This window comes from Aplidium turbinatum, chromosome 3 (assembly GCF_918807975.1).
Source record: "Aplidium turbinatum chromosome 3, kaAplTurb1.1, whole genome shotgun sequence".
Lineage (NCBI taxonomy): Eukaryota > Metazoa > Chordata > Ascidiacea > Aplousobranchia > Polyclinidae > Aplidium > Aplidium turbinatum.
In genome coordinates this window covers 18,664,251-18,688,979 of record NC_137474.1, presented here as the reverse complement: position 1 = coordinate 18,688,979, position 24,729 = coordinate 18,664,251, and the positions used below count along the sequence as shown (strand labels likewise).

The window sequence follows — 24,729 nt, the reverse complement described above, 5'->3', positions numbered from 1 at the left end:
AGAGCTTAGAATCCTGGCAGTTTCGCATACTTGTACAGCAGTGGTTTTCAACCTTTTTGGTGGAACGGAACCCAATGAAACATTCCAAAAGCTAAAGGAACCCCTGTTCAATAATTAAATTGCCTTATGCAAAAAACATCGTTTGATTAATAAAATTAAATTAAAATACTCGTGTTCAGATTTACTTATGTACAATACTGTAAAAATACAAACTGTAAAAAATTACATTTATTCTCATGAAAAATTCGATGAGAAACTTGAGCCATGTATTAATAAAATAGGCTCTCGGATTTAAATATAAACTTGCGGAACCCTTAAACTTACTGGCAGAACCTTAGGGTTCCGGGGAACCCTGGTTGAAAACCACTGTTGTAGAGGCTTGGAATCACTGACGCAGGGCCGGTCACGTCCGGTCAGATTGACAGAGTGAAGTTTCCGATTGTTGAAGTCTTGTTGCTAGGGAATTATTCCATCCATTAGATGCCGCTGAATGGAGAGCAGTCCTTTACGTGCGTTGCTCAAGCGCACAAGCCGCACACCCCGAGAGTCGAACCAGCGCCGCTTGACCTTGAAGCTTCATCGTTCCAGAAGTGACGCGCTAACCAACTGAGCTATCGGTACAGAATAATGCACACTGCACAGCATTGCACTCCAGGCAAGAAAAGGCAACATTATATTAATGAATGAACTGTTTTTTCTTGAAACCTATCGTGTTTCCCCGATTGTTTTTTGACCCACAGGCCAAATATGGAAGGTTTTGGCACCACAGTTTTTAATTAACGTGTACACCGTTGGAAGCCCTGCCAGCTTTCCCTATATTTAGCCTATAGCTCAGCTAACCGTGGACAATTGACTCTATACGCAAAGATGCACATTTGACTTGTTTCATAATAAAAAGTAGGCGATTGCCATCACTATCTGTTCTAGCAAAAATAACAACCATCACTAATTTGCATACCGTATTTTGCATAATTATCTGGACATGACCTAGGCTACAATGGATCTTGTCATTAAACTTTTTACAATGTCTTAAAAGTAATTTTTCGATACAACATATACGGTACGTATAACATGATTAAACAGCTGTAGTTTTTTTTAAATGTTCCAGGTAAATATTTCCATGGAATATCCGAAGTTGTTGCACTATATTTTGGATACGAAACTTCCAATTAGCTTATTTTTGAACAATCATCAATAATAGGTGTGAAAATTCACCAGATTATATAATATTCACAATCAGAGTGCATCTCCGACACAGGTTAAACAGGCAACTGCCCAGACTTCTAGCTTTTGTAAAGTTTTCTGTTTTTGTAAAATTGACCACCTTCTCAGTTCAGGTCATCCTTCATTGGTTTACTGAAGGCAAAGTTTTGGATGCTCAGGCTTTGCCATAAATAATGCAATGAGTGTTCACACTTAAAAGATTTTATTCTTTTCGTTTTCACGTACGTTATAACGAAACCAGATTGCAGAACAAGGGAAACAAAAGCTACGTCTGCATATGGCCCTAGGTGATTCCCAGTTTTCAAGAAATATAAATGGAAAAAAAATGTTTCAAGATATTGAAATCACTGCAAACAAATATCGTTGTCAAGCTCGCGCCCCTCAGGAAAAGTGATTAACTCCCCCCAAGAGAGGCATGTCCCCCGGTTCACAACCACAGCACTGGATGACATCTTTTTGCATATTTCTTTTACAGCCACTTTTCTGTCCATGCCTAAGCAAAATTGTTAAATCTCTTATATTCCTGAATGAGAATTTCTCATTCTTTTGCGTTCAAAACATTTCGATATCGTATTTTGTTTTCTTTTTTATTATAACAAGTAGCCTATTTTAGTATGTTCTATCTAATAATGCGACAACGCCACTGCTTCTTAATTAATTTTTCTTTAAACAATCCTGTAATGTTAGACACGTTATGACTTCTGCGTTTTGTCGCTTCCATGTTTAGCATAATATATTGTTTTTCGCTCTGATGGTCAAAAATGAAAACAAACTGAACTTAATTTTGCGATATTTGAGGGATAGCCTACATACCTTAACTTAGAGCTTTTTCAAAAAAATATGGCGCAGTTTGCAACTGTTGAAAGGTTCTTTTTTTTAATTTGGAAAGTGATCATTCAACTGGTTAAATTTTATCGTTTTATACGCTACGCTCTCTATCCTACTAATGGTTTCCATAATTATTACTAGCTACATAATGAAGAAGAAGACGAAGTTCTTTTATTTTGCATCATTAGCACATGTGAAAAAATAACAAAAAACAATACAAGATTACTATGTGAGTTAGGTTGGTTGCTGATGATGATGGGAGTGGCAAAAGGACCGAACTTGTCATCAAGTCTGCCACGTCCACACCCGTTTGGTGTCATGTCATAGCTTATTTGACATGGAGCGGTGTCGGAGTTAAACGCAAACACATTAGGGTGGTCCCGAAATTTTTTTTTTAGAATTTTGTTACAACCACCTTACCTTTTTTTTACATTGCCTAAAAGAAGTTAATGTGCAAAATTTGGTTAAAATTGAACAATGTTTAGAGGTGCCACAAAGCCATTTAATTTTTCTCTCAAGACACAATATAAAATAGTGTGGCTTATTAACTGTTTCTAAACCCTTCTGTACTATGTTATACTGTAATGTCACCACGACCTTAACAAATGTTTTTTCCATGGGCATTGGGCCAGCTTTAACCAAGTTTTTTAGCCCAGCAACAACAGTTCTTTTTGTTGCATCTGGAAAGTTCTTGCGGTGATCGGCCACCACTTGAAGGAGGCATTGTCTTTGTTTCTCCTCCTTTGTCAGAACATGGGTATACTCCTGAATTGGAGCCACTCCTCTCTCAGCTGTGTCGTTAAGCACTCGAAATTGTGCTGCTTTCTTTTTTCCTGCAATGTAACCATCATTTGACAGCCACAGTGACGGTGGCAATGACAGGAAATCTGTCGACAAATTCAGAGCTTTGAAGAAGTGCATAGATTTTATTGAAACAAAGTCTTCTATCTCACTTGCTTCAATCTCTTCCATCTTCAAGCTGGCTTTCACGGCACGACTACTCTTTCCAGGCTTTTTAAGGTTCTTAACCATTCTTTGCTTCCTCTCTTCAGCAACACCATCATCAAAGAATGCAAATGCCACAACTTCTTCACTCAGGTACCAAAGATGGTTGAAGAATTTTCTGCATGTCACTTTGGAGACACTGCTGTTGATGGAGGCATAAGCTTTCAAATTCTTCAAGAAGGCCAGGTCATTGGCTGGTGCTGAAACTGCTACCGGTGCATCAAACCAGGCTCTGAAATACACCAACACTGCGAACAGAACAACTTATGCAAGCCCTTTCTTTTGCTTTTCTGTCAGCTTTACTTGTGCCCGGAACATTCAAATCTTGAGAAAATAAAGGACCTTGCTCATCCACCGTGCTCTGTGGAAAACTCCGGGCTTTCTGATAACCAAAACACCCTGATCTGGCAATTCACCAAGGAAGATGATGATCAGTTCCAGAAATTCTCTGTAATCTTCTCTTGGTTGTTGTTTGCATAAATATTTCTTTGCAGACATCAACAAGGAATCACGTTCTGGTGCGATATAAATCTCCACTGAAGGTTCATTTGCTGCGGTTTCATAATCATCTTGCCTGAGATGTGGCCAGCGCGCTTAAAACTGCTTGAAAATCTCGATGTCAGGTCCTGATGACGGTCCCATTGTATTGTTGAATACTGCACCTATCACTAGTTCAAATATATGATGCCGGCACGGCAACCATAGAAGTTCCTTCTCTAGCTGGACCTCAAGAAGATGACATGCTCCATTCCTTTTTCCTGTGTTGCTGCTAGTTGTATCAAAACTCATTGCTACAACATTGTCTTCTAGTAGGCTACCCAATCATTCAGGACTTTTTTGACTGCCAAAGCCATCGATTGTCCAGACCCACTTGTCAACTTTGGTACAGCAAGCAACTTTTCTGTACCATCATACGATACAATCACTGGTAACCTATCGTATTTGTCCTGACACCCTGCTGTGTATGGGATTAGCTTTCCATCCCAATGCACAACAACCTTAACTCCCGGGTCAAGAATGTCAAGACTGAAATTGTCCTTAGGCTACTGGAAATAGCAGCTTCTTGTCTTAGCGACCTTCTTGACTGACGGATAGTTTTTCGATTAATGGCCAATTCATCCACATTGTGGCCTAAACTTTGAGCTGTTGCAGCAATGATATGAACAGCTGCTCTGTCACTGACTTTGGTTCGGTCCAGAGCTTTTGCTAGTCCTGGAGAAATCACATTCTTCGCTCTAGCTTTAATTGTACATTTCCGTTTTTTTGGTGTCTGCACTTCTGAAGAACTGGACTGTTCACACTGTTCAGTATTTTCAGACTCTGATGACGATATTGAGATATATTCTTGATAACATGCTTGCACTGCAGAAGATGATACTTTTGCCTTTTCAGCTCGAGCTTGCTCCTTTTGTTTCCGCTTGACAGTTCGTGCTTCTTTCGCAGCAAGTTCGTGATCAACTAAATCTAGGAAACCTCTTCGTCCATCTCTTTGTGCCATCAGAAAAGCACGGTCTTCTTCAATAGTAGTCAGATCCAGTGCTTTCGCGTGTGCTATGTCAAACAGTTTGTCAAGATCGGCACTGAACTTTTCTTCTTTCTTCATCTGTGTATCTGTTCTCCTTAAAGCCGCCTTCTGGAGTCCGTTCCATTGCAGAAATAACTTTTTCAGTCTTTCTCTTGCATGTATTTCTGTGCATGTTATAATCCTGGCTCTCTCCCAGAATGGAATACGCAATTTGATAACTTCTTTGCAAATTTCTTTGATGGTTACCTTCTCAATCTTGTGGAGATGGTAGAACACGCTAAGGACTTCCTCAGCAGAAGGAAGCTTTCTCCCAGACAGTTCCTTGGAAGTGGGACCAATCAACCAAACATAATTGTCCTTTCTGGTTTTGGGCTTTGCACCACCGATAGGCCTACTACTATTATTACTGTTGCTAGCCATCTAAAAAACATAGAAAGAAAAACGTTCACAACTTCATCAGTACACTACGATCAGTGCTCATCGTTTAAGGACCCCTTAGTGCATGAAAGTTAACCTTCTGTCAGTCTATAAACTCCTCCTGCCTCTTATTTTTCATAGAAGTAGCATATTCAATTTAGAACTGCAACTTGTTTGCTATGCTTGCTATCTTGCAAGTTCTTGGCTTCGCTATCAAATTCTAGCCATCGAAGAAACTACGCAATACTCATTGATTTGGGTTAGTCCCTAATTTGGGTGTATAAAGAATTTGCTTGAAGAGAAAAATTCTGCACTGGGGAATTTTTATTTCGAATTGGCAGTACCAAAAAAAAAGATTTCGAATCGTATCAAATCGAAATACTGAAATAAGCACTTTTAACTCGATTTGCAACCTCGTGTAGCACCTCTAAATATTAGCCAATTTTTCTGAAATTTAGCTTGTTACCTTCTTTTAGCCTATGTAAAAAAATTGTAGGGTGGTCGGAATGTTTCGAATAAAAAAAAATTTTCCCATACATTTCGGGACCACCCTAAAACACATATTATTAATACAAGATAAAAAACAATATACATACGAAATTTAACAGTACAGTATGCAAACAGGAATACAGAAATGATGCAGAAATACAAAATGGCATATGCATACAACACACAACACAGCATAGGCTAATGGTAAGCAGGGCCTCCGAGAGAAATCATGACTGGTCGGGAAACAATACTAAAAAAAGTGGGCCCCAAAACAACATTTTTCAACAAAAATACAAGTAACGAATTTGTATCATGCGTTGCATCATGTGTCTTAAGCTGAACTTGGCTACTTTCCTTATCGTGAAATTGAATTCTTTTAAAGTTTCGATTTTAAACAACGTATATATCTATATGAAAAAACTTCTTTCAATATGAAAATCAACAAAAATCACTCGACTAAACTTGCAGCAAAATTGCCATTGTTGCGCAATATTTTCTCTTGAAAGAATTGCAGTGAAGTTATATGATGTGCACATGCACATCTCATACATGGTGCCTTTGACCACAGCCGTAGGAAGAAGAATTTAGGTCCCGTACCAAAACGATTCTCTGGCCCCAAATAAAGACACTTCCAAGAAAAATGCACCATATCCAAAGAATGCAGTGGTTTGTGCAAACTCTCTGGCGTTTGGGCAGTGTGGGCGTGTTTGCTAATGAATTCTTGTCTGTTTGTTGTGTGAAATCCTGGAAGAGTCGCTTTTGGGTCGGTGATAACGTCTCCTCCTTTGACAAGTCTGCGTCACTGCGTCTGCGTTGGTTCCACTTATGTTGTGAATCGAAATTGTTATAGGTGGTTGTTTCAGTATAACCTACAATAGATAGAGAAAAAATTGTAAGCACGCAATGTGGGCAATGAAAATAGCTCAACAAAGCATTCAATCCATTCCGAACGTTTTGCAATGCAAAGTTACGGATCACAGCATCAAACAATAAAGATTTTGCAAGGTCTAATTTGATGCACAACTTGCATAAACTGTTCACTCGGTTTTGAGTTGTCGTGGAGCGTAAACAATTCTTACAAATTTCAATGTGCTAAAACCACGTTTTCAACTCGCAACCGTTGGAGGTACTGATTTACGTAACAAATTTTCAAAGCAACAAAAATATTTGGAAAAGTGTTTCGAAAGTTGCAATCAATGATTTCCTTGAGTAGATATCATGGGGTGATGCGTTCTGGTTCGCAGGTCAATTTTGCTATGTTGCTTTCTTTCAAAAGTAGCCTACCAGCTCATGCAAAATGTCATTGTTGTACAACTTGTATAAATTTGTTCCACGTGCCTGCAACTACACATCAGACATACAATGATATTTCCATCGGACTTCACTTATCGATATCTGTGAGTTTCTTAATACATTTGTGAATGAACTACCAACAGCTAGCAAATCCTTTGCAACATTAGCGTACTGTAGAATAAATTTCGTTTGTAAGATTGAGCTGGTGAAGCGGAGTTGTTGGAGCGTTCCGTCCCCAGAAAAATAAAATCTTTTTTTAAATTCATAGTCCCAATAACAACTTAAGCTTGCGAGTAGCCTACTTTCCAGCTTTCTGTAACTTTGATTACATCTTCCTTTAACTTCATTAAATTCATCACCTTATTATCCATTCGTCGTCGTCCTGCGAGCCTCCTCTGGGGCCGAAAAATATTTCCCTTTATCGTTGCATAAATAGGTTAGTAGAGTGAATCTCACTTAGGAATGTAATCTGCATAATGGAGAAAAGCACAGGTTTGAAACTGCTCAAGTAGGCTGCTTGAAAATGGGATAGCTTTCTTTAGAATTTTCTATCTGGCTTGGCTGCAATTGAAAATGACATAAATTTAGTCGATCAATTAGACTACTCAAAAATGATATAATATTTGGACAACACTACACTCCATGAACTCCAACTCTAGTGCATTTAAGCAATGACATCCATAAGCAGAAAATAGGCAAGAAGGGTTTTCTTCCTTCAATCTTGCTTGGACACTTTTTCAGATATGTTGGATCCATTATTATATGCCTCGCCAACGCAGTGTTTCATGTCAAGGTACAGTTGTTCAAGCAAACATAAACACACGCTTAGCCAAAGCAGTACCAGTCTTCAAGTTAGAACAACATAAAACGTTTTGTGATACAGAGATCAGCAGGCTTAACAGCAACAGATTTCACGTATTGAAGCAGTTTAACATAGCCGGACTCAATACGAGAATGGTTTGTTCTTGATGAGAAACATCTAAAGTAGCATCTATAATGATCGAAAAATACTTGTAACTATACGCATTTCATTAAAAATTTGTTTATTTTTAAGTTGATAATTATTTATTTTAGTAGTAAAAATGGCCCCCCCCTCAAAAGTGACAAAACGAAAAACTACTCGTTTTTCCTTTACAATGTTATGCTAGGGGGGAAAGTAGCCCGACTTCCCCCTCTCGGAGTTCCTGCTGGTAAGACAAAAGCGAATATACAGTCATTAGCGAGATACGGTGAGAATAAGTAGAAACAGTTTGATGGTAGGCTACTATACTAGTTACTTATACCCAGACATTAAGTGCAGTTTTAATTTTTTAGAAAACATACTAATTGTTTAAGCTTTTCTTAGCTGTTCCGGTACTTTGAGTTTCTGAAGAAGCCGATTATCCGTAGCAATGAGAAGCTATAATGAAAATTGCCAGAGATCAGCTTCATAGTCTATTTATTGTAACATCACATTCTTTGCTTACCAACGTTTTGCCTGTCGTAGTTTCATTTTCTAGTTTCACCTCTGCAGCAAATTTGGTTCAAGGAAATGAAAGTGGCTTTTTGACCAGCTTTTTTGGAGTCCAACTTCAATCTGAATGTGATTTAAAATTGAGAAAATATCACTGAATTCAAAGAGCAGCAATTTTTGGCTAAACACATAAACAGTAGGCTGCAGATGTACAGTAGGGGAAGGTGAGGTAAGTTGAGCCAGTGGGTAAGTTGAGCCACCCCCCGTAACTCAAAAAATAAAAATCGCATCAACTTTCTACTGCCACCTACCTGACCGTTTATTTTATATGGAGCTGTTCTGTAAAGATTATAAGTCTTTGTCTTGTAGAAAGACAGAAAAACTGTTTTTAGTGATTTTGGGAAGCTTTTTGAACTTTTTGAAAAAAAATATTTTTTGAGTTTTACAAAATGTTTATGGCATTCACCAGTATTGATATGTCTAACAGTAATCACTAATGTTAGCTTATTCAGAAACTATTAAAGTGAGGTTGCTAGCTCATATATGACTGGAGAAATTCCCGTTTAACTTTTAATGGCGGCCTTGAGGTAAGTTGAGCCAGTGATGTACAGGTAAGTTGAGCCGGTGGCTCAACTTACCTCACTTCAGCTGCCAGTGTTAAGTGATGATATATGTAGTCATTAAATAGATAACAAAGTGTATTTTACTCTTTAATAGTCTAAATCTCTGGAAAAAATAATTTGTCCATTGGTCTATTGAAGTTTAAATTTATTTGTAGTGTAACTTGCAGCCTCCTAGCAACATGCAAAGGAAAACCCGATCTGTGCATTACATTGGTAAAATCGAATGCTTCAATGAAGATGGAGAAGTTGAGGCCAACTTTTTAAGAAAAGTGCCTGGAAAGTCCGAGGAAAAGTTGTCCTTTGTCTTTAAAGCAGACGATGAGTGTGCTTTTCTTAAAGAGGATGTCGTTAAAGCTTCCTCACACGACCAGTTGGAGAAACTTTCTGCCGTCAGCAGAAATTCCGGTTTCCATGCTCTCTTGATCAGTGGCATATGGAATAAGTTTAGCTCCGGCAGACAACGGAAATTGATTTAGAAAATTCACATATGGAGGTTTATTTAATCAGGATTGTGTAATAATTCATCGTTTTATTTTCTGCAGGTCAGTTGACACGATCTGCTAGTACTAGGCTACATTGATTCAACGTCTGTTGACGTTTAATCAACAAAAAAGTGGCAGATTTGTCGGCTGGGAAGTGCGCAATTTCACAGTCGAACAGTCACAACCAGGCCCGGATTTAGGGGGGAAGAGGGGGCAGGTGCCCCGGGCCCCCCGACTTTTGAAGGGCCCCCCTACGTGGAAAAAATGTGATTTTGTGTTATTTTTTCTTCCTTTCAGCCTTTGAAGTTTCTGCAAAATGCTGTGCAGTGCTGGATTGATGCTACTGTAGACCCAGAGGTGGTTTTTCGCGCCGTAGGCTTGAAAAAAAATTTTGCAGGGGGGCCCCCCGATCTAAAAGTGCTCCGGGCTCCCATCAGATAAATCCGGCCCTGGTCACAACAAAATAAATTTATCCTTTTACATGTTGTTCTTTTTTCCTGGTAGCAGCTATGTATTAACTGCTACCCAACCTGTCTTCTTTCTAACTTTCGACTCAGGTTCCACATGTGTTGAGTTAAGATTGTATATTGTCAAAAAGAGACGGATTCAATTGTGATGTGGAATAGTCACTGCACACTATAATACGTCCGTCCGATAGATTTATCACATCGTAAAAGGCCGAACCACGCTTTCGCCAAGCAGCAAAATACGAGTTAGTAAATAGAGAAAAAATAATGAGAGATTGTCGCTCAAGCATGACAGTGCATCGCAATGATGACGTCACCATTGCGTCACAGTCCATGTTACAATTCGGGACAAATATCTGGGCAATAATTTCGTGAGCATATGTATTGCATAGCATTTTATAATGTAGGCTACCATCGCTACAGCTTTTGTTATTGAACAAAAACGAGTGGCTCAACTTTCCTCACACCCCGGCTCAACTTACCACGTGGGGTAGGTAAGTTGAGCCAAAATGACGTAATATTTAAAACATGTTTTTTTTTAATATTTTTATGAGTTATGAAAAATTTTTTTTTGTTAAATTAAGGCCAAAGCATCAACCATTATGCTGCCACTTTCACTTTTGTTGTAAACCAAGCGGTTTTCTTAGTAGAAGCGTTTAAGTAAAAAGTGGCTCAACTTACCTCATCCTCCCCTACAATGAGTACAGTAGGCTATAGGCTACTGTTGGAAATACGGCTGGTTGTCTTCTGATTGGTGAGGCGAACAGTCAACAGCATCATATACGGTTGCTCTATAGTTAACCAGTGCTATCATTGCTATAATCGAGCCTTAGTAGTCTATATGTTACAATTCTGCTGCCAAGTTTGCGGCCCACTGCGAGGTTTCTGATTGGGAATCACACATTCCATTAATTACCTAACTAAAGGTTAAAGACCACTTTGTGACAAAGCATGGGTCTCCATTTTCTTTCTGACTTTCTTTGTGCCCGAAAAATAACCAAAGACCAAATAAAACGCTGTTTCACAATCTTGTAACACATTTCTGTAACACAACCTATTCTTGGCAGGGAGTTTTCCACCTGCTTTCAATAGGGTGTTGCGTTTTTCAAAAAATTTTTGAATCTTATTTTGGAAGTATGATTTTCTGACCGGAAATGGCGTGAAACGACACCAGAAGAAATTTTTTTTGAAAAATGTCAAGGTTTAGGTGTCCCACGCTCACCCCAAAAATTTTGGGTTTTGCCGCAAGTGAACATATTTTCAAACGCATGCAATTTCTACATTTTACATCATAACGATACCATGTTGGGTATCATTTTGATCAAAATTTTATGGAGAACATCACTAAACTATCAAAAGTTAATTTTCTGCAAGAATGTAAAATTTGAAAATTTGGCCTGGCGTAATATTTTGACAAAAATCCATTCAAAAAAGGTGGAAAAAATTGGAAAATTAGACACAAAATGTTTTGAAACATATGTACATTTTGAAACATTTTGAAACAATTTTCAAATTTTACATTCTTGCAGAAAATTAACTTTTGATAGTTTAGTGGTGTTTTCCATAAAATTTTGATCAAAATGATACCCAACATGGTGTGGTTATGATGTAAAATGTAGAAATTGCATGCGTTTGAAAATATGTTCATTTGCGGCAAAACCCAAAATTTTTGGGGTGAGCGTGGGACACCTAAAGCGTAAAATTTTTCGAAAATTTTGGTGTCGTTTCACGCCATTTCCGGTCAGAAAATCATATTTTCAACATAGGTTGTAAAATTTCCAACACCCTAGCTTTCAACAATCACTGACATAAACTTATTAACCCAATTTAGATACAATCCTGTTCTTTTTGAACGTATCCGTTTCCTTTACTCATCTACTTTCAATGCCCTTCTCAGAAAACTTCCTTCCCCCCTCTCAGTAAGTGCCCATACTGCCCATACCAGCTTATAGTAGGCCATTTCATAACACAAAAATAAAATAAAGCGAACATTTTCAACTATACACATAGGCTAGTTCTTTTCAAGCCTTTAAAAAAAATAATTATACATTCATAAGAAAATACTACAGAAACACAGCATAACATCAAAAATATTGTTTAATGCGAACATTAAAAAATTGCCTATCCTGGTCACATACAAAATGATTACACAACACAAAGGATCAAGTAGAGAATTGAGTTCCGAGGAGAAGCATCCAGGCAGATTGCGCAAGATGGATTAAACGGGGCTTTTCAAACTGGGGGTCGCGACCCCGCAAGGGGTCGCGTAACGAACTTCAGAAGTCGCAGAGAGTAGCCTATAGGCCTACCAATTTTACACAAAGTACTGCACATTAACACTTCTATGCAAGTTATTAACTGTATTGATAGTCGGGCACTCAATACGCGTGTTTTTGCAAGTTAATGTGGTAAAACGGAATCGGAAATTAAACCTTATATTGCAATGTGAAGTAAGATGGCTTTTAAAAGTTGAAGCTAAAAAGATTATTAGTGTTGAAAATTGCAGTCGTGATTTTTCTAACAAAAAAAAATGCAGAAATTGCCCACCATTTTGGCAATAACATCTGGTTCTTGAAATTATGCTATTTATCAGATTTGCTTAAAAAACTGAACGAACTTAAGTTGTCCCTCCATAGAGAAAACATTTATGTTTTTACATTGAAATCTAAAATTAAAGTGTTCATTTCAACACATTAAACGTCTGGAAACAAAAAGTTGCAAATAATTTGTTTGAAATGTTCTCATTTACTGAAAAAATTTGGTTAACAATGATGTAAAATCAAACGCCTTTGGTTAACGTTTGTCAAATCTTTTAACAGTTTCAAAAGTATTTTTTTCCAGAATTGGACAATAACAAATTATATTGAATCCAAAACCTATTTGCACCGCAAAAACATAGCAGCTAGCCTACCGAGAACTTCTCTCAGAAAGATTTTACTGATCTATCTTCTGACTTGAAATTTAAATTTAGTGGAAATTTAAATTTAGTGGAAATTTATAAATTTCATGCAAAACACCTTTACACTTTTTGGTTTAACGTTAATTAAAGCGGAATATCTACCATTACCTGATTCAGCAGTAGGCCTAACCGCACTCCTGTCGTTTGTTTTGACGTAGTGTCTTGAAAATTTCCAGCGGAGGAAACCGGCAAATGCTGGGTAGGCTACTCGTTCAGAGAATCGTCTCACCAACGACGCAATTACAAGGATCAGTTAAAGTCTCCCTCGACCCAGCAAACATTGATCTAGAATCGTGGGGAAATTTTGCCAGTGATAGGTCAATCTGGAGGAAGAGAACGAGGGAAGACACGGAATTTTTCGAAAAAAAAAACAGGATACAAAAGGTTCAGAAAAAATCAAACATTAGAAAAAAAGCTAATACAACCACGTCCCCAATTCTCCATAGAATGTGACTTTTTCCCACGTCTGTTCCATTATAGACCAGGCCTCCAAAGTCACATCTGACTGGAAAATAAAACCAATGCTTGGACACGAGCTGGAGCCTACGACGACAATTTGTGCGAGTTAGCGTTTTCAACGTTGACGAACAACCATCAAAACTACTGCAAGCAGCTTTGAAACTGCCTTGGAATCAGCATTAACTAACATTGAGTCACGGCTAGACTTGCTTTGTGGCAAAAGATGTGTTTGGTTCTTTATTTTGTTTCCAGTAGGCTAGGCTGCGTGTAAACTGTAAAGTAACAGTCATTGAGTACCGTTAGCTTTTTTCAAGTTTTCCTTTGAAAACCTTTTCATCAATATCACAAATGTAGGCTATAATTAATAATTATCCTTTTAACCTTAAAGGGTGGCGAAAAATTTTAGGAGATTAAAAGGGGTCGCGAGCAAAAACGTTTGGGAAGCCTTAGCACAAAACAGAATAATTGCACAAAACAATTAAAGCAACAATGAGTGAAACACACACATGACAATTTAATCAAAGACGGTTAAGAAATAGGAGTTTCCGCCGGCAAACAATTGCCCATAAAGCCCTGAGTTAGAAGATTTATTAATTACGGTTTAATAATCACTAGAGTAGGGAGCATCTGAATTTGGCTAATTTTAGTTAAAATACTACTATCAACGGTCGTATTCAAGACTGCCAATCGTGTTCAAGTAATAAACTCTCATTAGAGTCTTTTGAGGTTGTTCGTAATTGTTTGTCCGAGTTCGACACAAAAATTCACGAAGTACTAATTATTAAATCTTCTAACCCAGGATGTTTGGCCGCGGAGCCTCCTGTCTCTGAACCGCCTTTGATTAATTTTTTACGTGTAGCCTACGTTTCATTCATTGTTGCTTTGTTTTATGCAATTATTCCGTTTTGTGCTTTAATCCATCTTGCGCAATCAGTTGTGTTGTGTAATCATTTTGTATGTGACCAGGATTGGCACTCTTTTAATGTTCACATTAAACAATATTTTTGATGCTATGCTGTATTTCTCTAGTATTAATTATTTTGTTGTTTTAAAGGCTTGAAAAGTACTATATTATGTATGGTCGAAACCGTTCGCTTTATTTTATTTTTCTGTTATAATGTTAAATATCGTAATGTTAATGAGCTATAGGTGAAAAAAGTAGTGTCCCCACCCAAGTCATTTCATGTGCCTTTGCAAGTATGGTTTATACAGGCTCCCTCATCTCTAGCGTATTCATACGTTTATCAGTTTTTCTTTCCTTCATCGTTTTTACTACACCATTGCTCTCACCATTTCCATTGCCAGTTTTTTCAGAACTACCAGTTCACTCTCTCTTAGTATCCAATATCCATGTCTCGCTACCGTAATTAACAAATTGTTTCTTGGTGTTCCTTCTGTTCTTTGTCAAAACTTTGAACAGTTTTTAACTTGAACGCTGCTGCGCCCACTGCTTCGTTGTAACTTACTTTACTCTTCTCATAATCAGAGTTATTGTTATTACAAAAACTTACTCGGCACTTTGATTTATAATAGATTTTGTTTCAGATTTGCGTTGCTTGCTTCAACCACCTTGCTTGCCCTATTCGCAACCAAGTGCACTGGAGTAACCATTGAATTAAATGACGAATATGGTGAGTTGGTGAGTCCTGGCTATCCAGAGCCCTACAACGACAATGAAGACATCACTTGGGTGATTTCAACTGAACCTGGCTATCAAATCATCATCTACTTTACTGTGTTCGATCTCGAAGATTCGTTCGACGAAGAACTGGGTGGGGCATGTGTCTATGACTACATTGAGGTCAGTTTCACTTTTAAAAAGGCAACATTTTAATCCAACCAAACAGACGAAATAAAAGTAACCTATTTGCAATTTTGAAATATACCGGATTATTTTTTGAAGTAAACAATCAATTTCTTAGTTTCTTGTTATACTAGCTCATAAAAATTACTAAAACTAGCTTTGACAACGCTCATTTACAAACCAAATTTTAATAATTTAGTGAGAACGATTATACTTTCAAGCTTTTTGAAAAGTTTGAGAGTTTTTTTTTTAACTTATAACTTAACTCGAAAAAGTTACTGAAACTAGCTATGTGTAGGTTTTTTAGTTTGTAAAGTTTTTTTTCCTGTTGATAATCAAAGTTGGGATTCCATGCTATTCTTTGGATTGCGACTACTTTAAAGATATGTTTGTTTTCATGTTTTTGTCACATTGTTAAGATTCAAACTAATACAATGTAAAAATTAAACCATGTGGTTAATGCATGCAGTTGGAAGACTGGGGCAAAACGAGGCGTTACTGTGGCAACAGCAGATCTTTTCCAGACGATGCTCCCAAATCCTGGCAACGCTTCCGATCCCAGAATAATACGATGACAGTGAGGTTCATTTCGGATTACTCGAATGAAGAACCTCGTCCACTGGGATTCCATGCTCACTACAGAGTAGAAGGTTGATAATCCAAGTGATGTTCAGCGTTTATTGTTCTGATTATTTGACATAATACAATACTTTGTAGCTTCAGACTAGTTATGCTGGTGTGCAGCCTAACCTGAGAACTTTGGATTTTTTAGGCATTGGGCAATCAAATTGACATGAGTGTGGCCGAAAAAGTGAAAACTAGAGTTACAAGCCACTTCTTGACAAACTAAGTGCAAAAACTGCTTTCTTTTTATTTTTTGTTAAAGTTTGGGTCAAGCAGTCTCCTGGCTTGTCTCTTTGAAATTAACCTTAAGTTGTGTTAATATTGCTTGTTTATGACGTGCATAGACAAAGACGAATGTGACGAAATGGCTCGCGAAGTGAAAAATGCATTTGAAGACTGGGACGAGTTGGTTTATTGCAACCACTTCTGCGTGAACGTGCCCGGGTCCTACTACTGCACATGCAGGCATGGATTTGAACTTCATGACAACCGGCATACTTGCAAAGGTAGGCGACAGACGGTTGATGTGGATTTGTTATTGTTCCAATGAATAAGACTATGGTATGTATAAACATTCAGTTAAAACTTAAAATAATCTAAATCCTTAAGAAGCTAAAGCATTTTAACAAAAATAGACATTTTAATTTTGTTTACGCTCTCTTGCAACCAAGTAGATAGAACAATCTTGTTTTTGCAGTATTCGGGCTTATGCCGGGTGATCGAATCAAGGACATCAATCTTTGTGTTTGCTTTCAGCAAGCACATTATGTAGTGTCGTTTTACAGATACAGGCGCACGCTCTGGAGACGTGTCGAACCGGTGCCCGTTCAGATGTCGAAACAGCCCTCTAACACTTAACTCTGTATCCATCAATGTTAGTTTCCTTAAAGCTTTGTCTGTCAACCGATGCTAGAGCAGCTAGAGCAGCTAGAGCATTTCAAGTCTATTGACATTGACCGTAGCAATGCATAGAACAACTGGTGAAATTACAGATTGTTGTTTGACATTATTTCCTTCCAGCGTCGTGCGAAGGTCAGATGGTGACCTCAGATGAGGGAGTGATTAAGAGCCCTGACTACCCCAAACCTTATTCGAGGCTCACCGATTGTGATTGGACTATCACGGTAGGACAACCCTTCGGTAAACTGCTGAAACTTTTGTGTCGCTACGACTCTGTAAGAATCGCACAATAATTATTGAGAAGAAATTTATTTTCACACGAGTCAGTTCAATCATATATAGCTAAAAATCGATTTCGATCAGCTAGAAGCTAGATCATCTTCAGTTAAGCTTATTCAAATAGATTCTATTTGAATAAGCTTAACTGAAGATGATCTAGCTTCTAGCTGATCGAAATCGATTTTTAGCTATATGATTGAACTGACTCGTGTGAAAATAAATTTCTTTGCATTACAAGACATGTAACTGAGTGGTTCATATCAAGCATTGTTGTGGGTTTGACAACTGTCAGAAGATAGGCTAGGCTACTTCATTTTCTTAATTATTGAGAACAATTAATTGCCAAATTTTAAAGTGTTAAAATTATACCTTATAGTAGGCTATAGGCCTATCATAAAATACACGTAGGCTACTAGGTTCAGACTTTACTTCCGAGGACAACGAAACCAATGATCTATTTTGTAAAAACCTGGATGTGTAACCTCAGCAAGAGTCTTGAGGCAAATGTAGTCAAGATATCAGTTTGAGCCAGTTACCCAACTATAAATACTTCAAGCAATTACGACACCATCGCAGTATACTCTGCTGAGAAGAAGTTTGGAATGAAATGAGGTGCACCTTCAACAACAGGCCATGACTTTGTACAATTTACAGCTCATCATTTCTAAACTGTAACTGCAAACGAAAATTGTTAGTTAAGCTTACTGGTAAGTTATGTTTCAGGTACGAGAAGGTTTATCGCTCAACCTCCAATTCGAACCAGTGTTTGCGATTGAAAACCACTTTAACTACACCGAGTGCTTGTATGACTATCTTGAGGTAGGAAAGTCATCAAATATCGACTCCGACTCTGTTCATCTCGTTGGCTTGACTACGCAGAATCAAGATTAATGTGATCGGCAACTCTGTCGTGTTTGTTAGCATGGTAAAATTTGTACACGTCTTAGCGCTTCCACAAATGAAAGTGATCTCACTGAAATTTCTCCACAAGGTCGAGTTCGTATTTGTTTGTCCAAACAAGTTGCTTTAAAATCAATCACTGTTGTTAATTCAGGAGAAGTTGATTAAAATTTGTGACAAAACATTTGCGTTACGTCAGGTCTCGTACGCTGACGTCACAGAGGAATACTGCCACGATGTACCGGCCAATGGTGACGCCATTCGTACAAACGTGCGAGAGGTGCGCTTGGCATTCCACACCGACAACGCGATAGAAGAAAAAGGATTCAAAATGAATTTTACGACAACAAGTAGCCGTTATTACATCTTGCTTAGAAACTACTTGGCTAACATTAGTTTACTTGTTCAAATTTAAAAGTTTAAAAATCAAATATTAAGTAAATTAAGACTTAAAGTTTTTCAAATTTACAAATTAAAATAAAAAATCAGCAAACTCTGAAAGAAAGCTGCTCCACACATAGCAAACATAATGTTGATTTCTATTAATTTTAACTTGAAGATCAGAAAATGCCCCACCAGGCATTGTTAGTTCTAGACATAAGCCAACTTTTTTGACTTTATTGTTAGTAGGCTACAGAACATTAATTAATTATTTTACAGTAGCCTATATTTAACTTGTAGCTTATTTTCCGAAGTTAGATTAAAAGTTTGGTTTTATGTGTTTGTTTGTACTTTGTGTAGTTTTGTGTGGAAGTAAAATTATGCTAATGCCTAAGTTATTAAGATATGTGGTATTGCATGCTTGTGGAATAACAAAGCATGTAATCTTCCAAAGCCGTCTCGCTTAAAACCCTAGACACGAATAAAACTCCATTATTGCGTCGCGTTGGCATTGTCATTTGCTGCTTCGTCATAAAATTTTACCACTAATAGTTGTTTTGTTACATTGACTGGATTTCCATGAAATCATTCACTTGATAAATTTTTCAGGAACAAGATGTCTTTCATCACGTGAAGCTCCCAACAACGGATACATTTCACCAAACCCGAAAGGCTACTACGAGTTTGAGGATGAGATTGTGTTCAAATGCAACCCCGGCTACAACATGGTTCCCCAAGATGGGGAGTTACTCACTTGTCTGAGTGATGGGTCGTGGGATAAACCGGCACCCACATGTCAAAGTGAGATGTCTCCATTTTGTTTTAATCGTCGCAGTCAAGCACAGAGTCGCATGGAATTTTAAGCATACCTTAAACGCAGTCTTGTTATAGTTTGTTCATTTGTTTTCAGTCAAATCGTGTGGACCTCCCGCAAATCTTCAAGCAATACCTAACTCCAACATTATCGACGTAATGAACTTGGACTTCACATATCAAGATATAGTTGTTGTGGAGTGCAATGAGTGGTGAGTAGCCAAAGCAGATTTTTGAGATTCAATCATTTGCTTGCAGCTACATCACACTACGTTTATGCTAACTTAATTTTATTCTGCAACAAATGTAGGTTTGTATTGGGTCAAAAAACGTAGGTCTATTGGAGTAACAATGAAGGATGTGAACAGGCGAAGATAGATAATACAGTACATTTCCTATAATCTTGGGCTAATGTAAGTTAGCCTATATGGGAGTTTTTAAACCTTTCCACCTACTTCGCCTTTGCGTATGCTGCTAGATGAGTTGGTTACTTGGGTGACCAGACATTTGTGTCAGATGGGTGAAACATTGCTAAAATAAGCCAACTGGCCACATGTATGAAGCCAACTGGCCACATGTATGAACCAACTTTTACTTTTTAATGTAGGCAGTGGCGTAGCAACCACCTGGCGGTTCTGGCTCTGTGCCAGGGGCGGCAGGCTGCAAGGGGGAGGCAAAATGAGGCTGCACAGTGCACACAGCACGTGAAATGAAGTCATGCAAAAATAAATAAAAAGTAAAGCAAGAAAATGATTTACAAAGAGACAGCTAGCACACCTTAAAAAATTTAAGGATAGAACAACAGCTAAAAAGCTCGAGTTGCTTCTTGCGTGATGTTGGATAGCTGTAGCCTGTACTAGTGTACTCCGTCTGTTGTTCAATTCTTAGTAACATTTATTACGTCATAAATCTAGAGGAGTTTCTCAAAGCTCAAAATGATAAAGTCGTATTTACGTTCTACCATGAATGGTGATCGGCTATCAGCAGTGTTGGGCGCGATAACTCATTTTTCAGTTAAGCGATAACGATAATCGATAAACGAAAAATGCCTAAAGCGATAACGATAAACGATAAATCAAAAAAAAGTTAAGCGATAACGATAAACGATAAATTATCGCCGATAATGTCCGATAACGATAATTTTTTTTTTCTTGATTAGCGCTGCCCCACCCCATGCAGCACGAACTGTTTTCATCAACATGACGAAAAATCGAACATAATGTGCTGTAAAGGGTCAAAACTTTTTGTAAGTTATGCATGAATAGAATCGCAACAGCGGCAGTAGGTATCTAATCTTCAACCTCTTGATCCAGAATCAAACCACTGAGGTAACCGCCGTGCTTATAATTATACCTTCAGATACCAGTTGGATGCTTTTATCAATTGAGTTACACTGCCGCTTACGTGCAGTAGGCAAAATAATTAAATCAAATGAAAATACCATAAAAAATTCCAAACTTTGTATTTTGCTTTCTACGGGCTGTTTACAGCAAAGTCAGCAATAATTGAAAAAATTCCAAAAACCGCAAAATGCTTGAAAATTTATCAGTAATCTTAACACTTTGATCCTCAAAGGGAGGCCAGATCTGGCCCCCCCCTCACATTTCTTTTAATTACTTGAAGCACAGTAATGTTATGCACTTGGTTTTTCTTGACTTTTCCCAAAATTGCAAGGCGGATCTGATGATGTAAAGTTTGATAGCAAAAGTTGTGTAGTTTGTTTGTAAATTCAAGATTTTGGTGAATTTTTGCTGTTTTTGGCCAACGTTTGGCAAAGCATGAAATCGATTACTTTCCGCTTACAAGGGATAAGCTCATAATTGCTCCGTGAATCAACATGCGCGAGGAGAGAGACTATCGCGGAGTTTTCCATTGTTTTGTTTGACCTAAATTTGTCCCGAGCGGATGGCTAGAGCAATCCAGTTAGAAAATCACTTCTTTTTTATATTGATTCAACGTCTCAAGACGTGAAACCAAAATAAAACAGAAAAGATTTTCCTATTGAGTGGACAATAGAACATGTTATTCCTTTTTCATAGCATTGCATTGAAAAATCGCACAATGCCCAAACATTTCTTGTGCTATAATATACCAGCCAGTGAGACTGCAGTTGTTCATGAAAAAGAATACGTTCTATCTTGTCTTTTTAGCGACTCGGGAAATAGTTACCCACCACCAAATGCTCACATACAATTTATTGAAAACAGTAGAAGTTCGATCCAACAAATATCCATTGCCGTATACAATACGTCACTGTACGAAAGACATATAAAACCAATACAAATCAAAATTCTATGGAATGAGCAAAAATTGCCGTAAATGTGCTTGATTAGATTTGAAGGCTTGATGTAGCTATAAAAATTACCAGAAACGTGTTCTTTATTCAAGTATTGGTAGATCTATTACGCAGATTGTTGCCATTGATAAAGTTTTTTGTGCTGTCGTTACAGAGAGCCTTGTATCATAATCATATCATTTTATTCGAAATTGCATGCTCATATCAGCAGTGTTGGAAAACTTGTGTTCATGTTTGCGTAAAAAAAGCATTTAGAACATGAGAAAATCCATCATGAAACTTCAATTAGTGTAGCCTAATTAGCGGTATATAGTAAGGGTTTTCAGAAATTCAAGGTTGATGATTTGGACCGTGTTTTTTTAGGTGGTGGACAGATACTAAACTCGATGATCATTTACTTTTTGTCATTGTGACATCACATTTTTACCACTGGATACAGCTATGAATGGATTTTGATATAAAATTATATAAGTTATTTTTGATCAACCTTTGTTTTATGTTTATTTTTTATAGTTTTATGATTTCATGGCATTGATTTTCCTACAGAATTCAATTATTAAAAAATATATATTGCCTAAATGATGTATACACAATGGGATAGCTTTTTTTACTCCACATGTCAGATTGCCAGTAGGCTATTGCCATAAACATTCAACTACGTTTTATTTGTGCAGGATCTATGTTTGAATAATAGAAAACTCGCTCTTTTCGTTTCCATAATCTTGAAATTTTTGTTGATTTGCTAAATCGCGTTAGAGGTTTCAAATTATTACGTGACTTACTGCACAAGTTTCGTTTTCTACATAGCTAATATTATGGACAACGGATCGACAACAAAGTAGGCTATTAGTTTGGACAACTATTAGAGTAGATAGACAACAATATGGGATTGATTAGTGTTTTTCGATCCAATTACTTTGTTGTCTATCAATTGTTTATGGTACAACAAAATAACTTCTCTTCCAAGTAACTAACAAAACGTAATTTTCAGCTTTGTAATAACAGGAGACTACCATAGACAGACATAGATTACACCACACACAGATGATAGACCGAAGGGTAATTGGGTTTCAATAGGGTCATTCAAACCCAATTGATTTGTTTTGCTTCTGTCTAATGTACAGAAAAATTACTTCTTTACAAAATAACTAATAAACGGTGACAATTTTATTTTATCAAAGCCGGATTTATTCCATTCTAAAAAAAATCAGACAACACGTAAGCTTATTAGGTCGATGCAGCAAATGGTGATAATTAATTAGTCGTTCGACTATCCAATGAAAAAAATTCCACATATACGAATCAAAGTAGAAGTAAAAAAGCAACAGAGTCGGAAAGGGTGTGTAGAACAAAGGGTAGCTTAGTACCACAGCAACGTTACTTTAGCTAGCAAATGAATATACGCCATATCTAGCAATCAATATTATTTTGCAATAATGAAAGGAGAATAAAGATCTGATCTACAAAACGGCACCTCATCTAGATAGTGAATAGATTATGCTATTGGTGTATATTACTATGCTGCTACTTATTTAACCAACTGCTACTAATCGGGGTAGCCTACGGTAAAAATGAAAATTTGTTTTGTTTTACGCAGGAGGGGTACGACAAAACAAGAAAAGATTGACGCATAAATTCAATTTGTAATAGAGCTTCGGAAAACTGTTGCATACCGTTAGGATATTTTTTATGTGCTTTATTTAGTTTATTACTGAAAGTGTAGAACGTGTAACATTCATAGAATGGCAAGACAATGCTTCACGGCCGAGGAAGCGATAGAGCAGTTGATTTCTGGCGCAGAAGAAGAAGAATCAATCAACCAATTGTACGCAGACGATGATTTTTCATCAATGGATTCATTGTCAGCATCCGATTTGACTTCTGAAAGTGAAAATGAAGAAGATGGAGTTTCTACAACTCATTGCCCCAGGAAAGCCACATCTCTTCCCTCAAGGCCAGTGCATGACCTTGACTCTGCTCTGAATATTAACAATTATTCTATCCTTCCACTTGCGTCAGAACCGAAATGTTACAGTGCCATTCTGGATAGACCCGCAAGTAAACGTGCTGCACCTACTTTCATAACGTGGAAAAGTGAAAGGCCTCTCAGCAGTGGTCGCCAACCACTGCATAACGTAATCCTTGGCAATCCTGGTCCATCACAAGAATCGCAGCTGAAAACTGATTCCCGTGGTGTATGGGAACTGTTCTTTACTTCGGTAATGCTGGAAATGGTAGTAACCGCAACAAACAATCGTATACGAAATGCTCGTAAGTCTTTCGATGCTTCCACAAGTCGCAGTACATTCACCTTCACGAACGATACTGACAACACTGAAACATCCGCATTTTTGGGGCTAATGTACGTGAGGGGGCTTACAGGAATGAATGATAAAAACGTGCAGGTACTTTATGATCCCATAGTTGGTCCACCAGTGTTTGGTGCCACTATGAGTAAGAACCGGTTTCAATTTCTTAATTCTTGCATTTCTTTTGATAATCAGGAAACAAGAAACGAAAGATGGAAGTCAGATAGGTTTGCTGCAATACGGGAACTCTTTGAAAAGTTCAACTATAATTGCTCCAAGCATGTTGTGCCTGACGATTACCTATCAATTGATGAGACTCTCTATCCGATGCGCACCAAAATAGGATTTAAACAGTTCAACCCGAGCAAGCCGGCGAAATATGGACTTTTATTCAAATCGGTAAATGCTGTTAGATACAGCTATACCTTCATTGCAGCACCTTATTGCGGAAAACCAGTTGAAGATCCAATGCCTTACTATGTTTCAGGCACAGAAAATATTGTGAAATACCTCATCGAAAAGTTGCAAGGCCAAGTCGATCTCCAAGGAAGAAATATTTCTTTTGATAGACTCTACACCAGCATTTCTCTTGCAAACTGGTTGCTATCCCACAACATCACGTGCGTGGGAACTTTGCAAGCTAACAGGAGAGGGTTACCTGTTGAACTGAAAACCTGTGGAAATCGGGAAGTTTACTCCTACGAATGTTTTTGGGAAGAACAAGAAAAAAAAATTGTTTTGCATTCTTACATTGTAAAAACAAAAAGCAAAGGTATGAGAAACGTCCTGCTTCTGTCAACGGTCCAGCCACTGCTAGGAGTCACAAAAGACGATAAGAAAAAACCCGCCATTTACAAGCTTTATGACTTTACGAAAGGTGGTACAGACGTGATGGACCAACGAATGGGAAACAACACAGTAAAAACCAAATCAAAGCGATGGACAATCCCGGCCTTTTCATATATTTTAGATACTTGCCGCATAAATGCATCCACTGTGTTTGCAATGAACAATGGCAAAGATCCTCGAAAACAAAATTCTTTTGAGTTTGGCATGGATTTAGCTATGAGCCTAATTAAGCCCCAGATACAACGGCGGTCACTCAATGGCTTACAAATGGCCGTACGACACAAGATCAACCTGGTTATGGGCATTACATGCGGCATTCAAGCAGATAGTAGTGCCTCCAACGATACACT

At 37.7% G+C, this 24,729-nt stretch overlaps 1 protein-coding gene across 2 annotated transcripts in view; it reads left to right on the top strand.

The window, feature by feature from the left end:
• Positions 1–24,729, top strand: part of LOC145766190 (mannan-binding lectin serine protease 2-like) — a 45,936-nt gene that overhangs the window by 2,481 nt on the left and 18,726 nt on the right. The window contains exons 1-9 of one of the 2 annotated variants that reach the window (XM_082577848.1): positions 8,740–8,821; positions 14,770–15,025; positions 15,498–15,678; positions 15,997–16,158; positions 16,673–16,776; positions 17,555–17,650; positions 17,931–18,081; positions 18,722–18,913; positions 19,023–19,137. In XM_082577848.1, the coding sequence (XP_082433974.1) occupies positions 8,808–8,821; positions 14,770–15,025; positions 15,498–15,678; positions 15,997–16,158; positions 16,673–16,776; positions 17,555–17,650; positions 17,931–18,081; positions 18,722–18,913; positions 19,023–19,137 (1,271 nt within the window). In that variant the 5' untranslated portion in view covers positions 8,740–8,807. Of the gene's footprint in view, positions 1–8,739; positions 8,822–14,769; positions 15,026–15,497; positions 15,679–15,996; positions 16,159–16,672; positions 16,777–17,554; positions 17,651–17,930; positions 18,082–18,721; positions 18,914–19,022; positions 19,138–24,729 lie in introns of those variants that run through there. The other variant, XM_082577849.1, reaches the window with a different exon arrangement.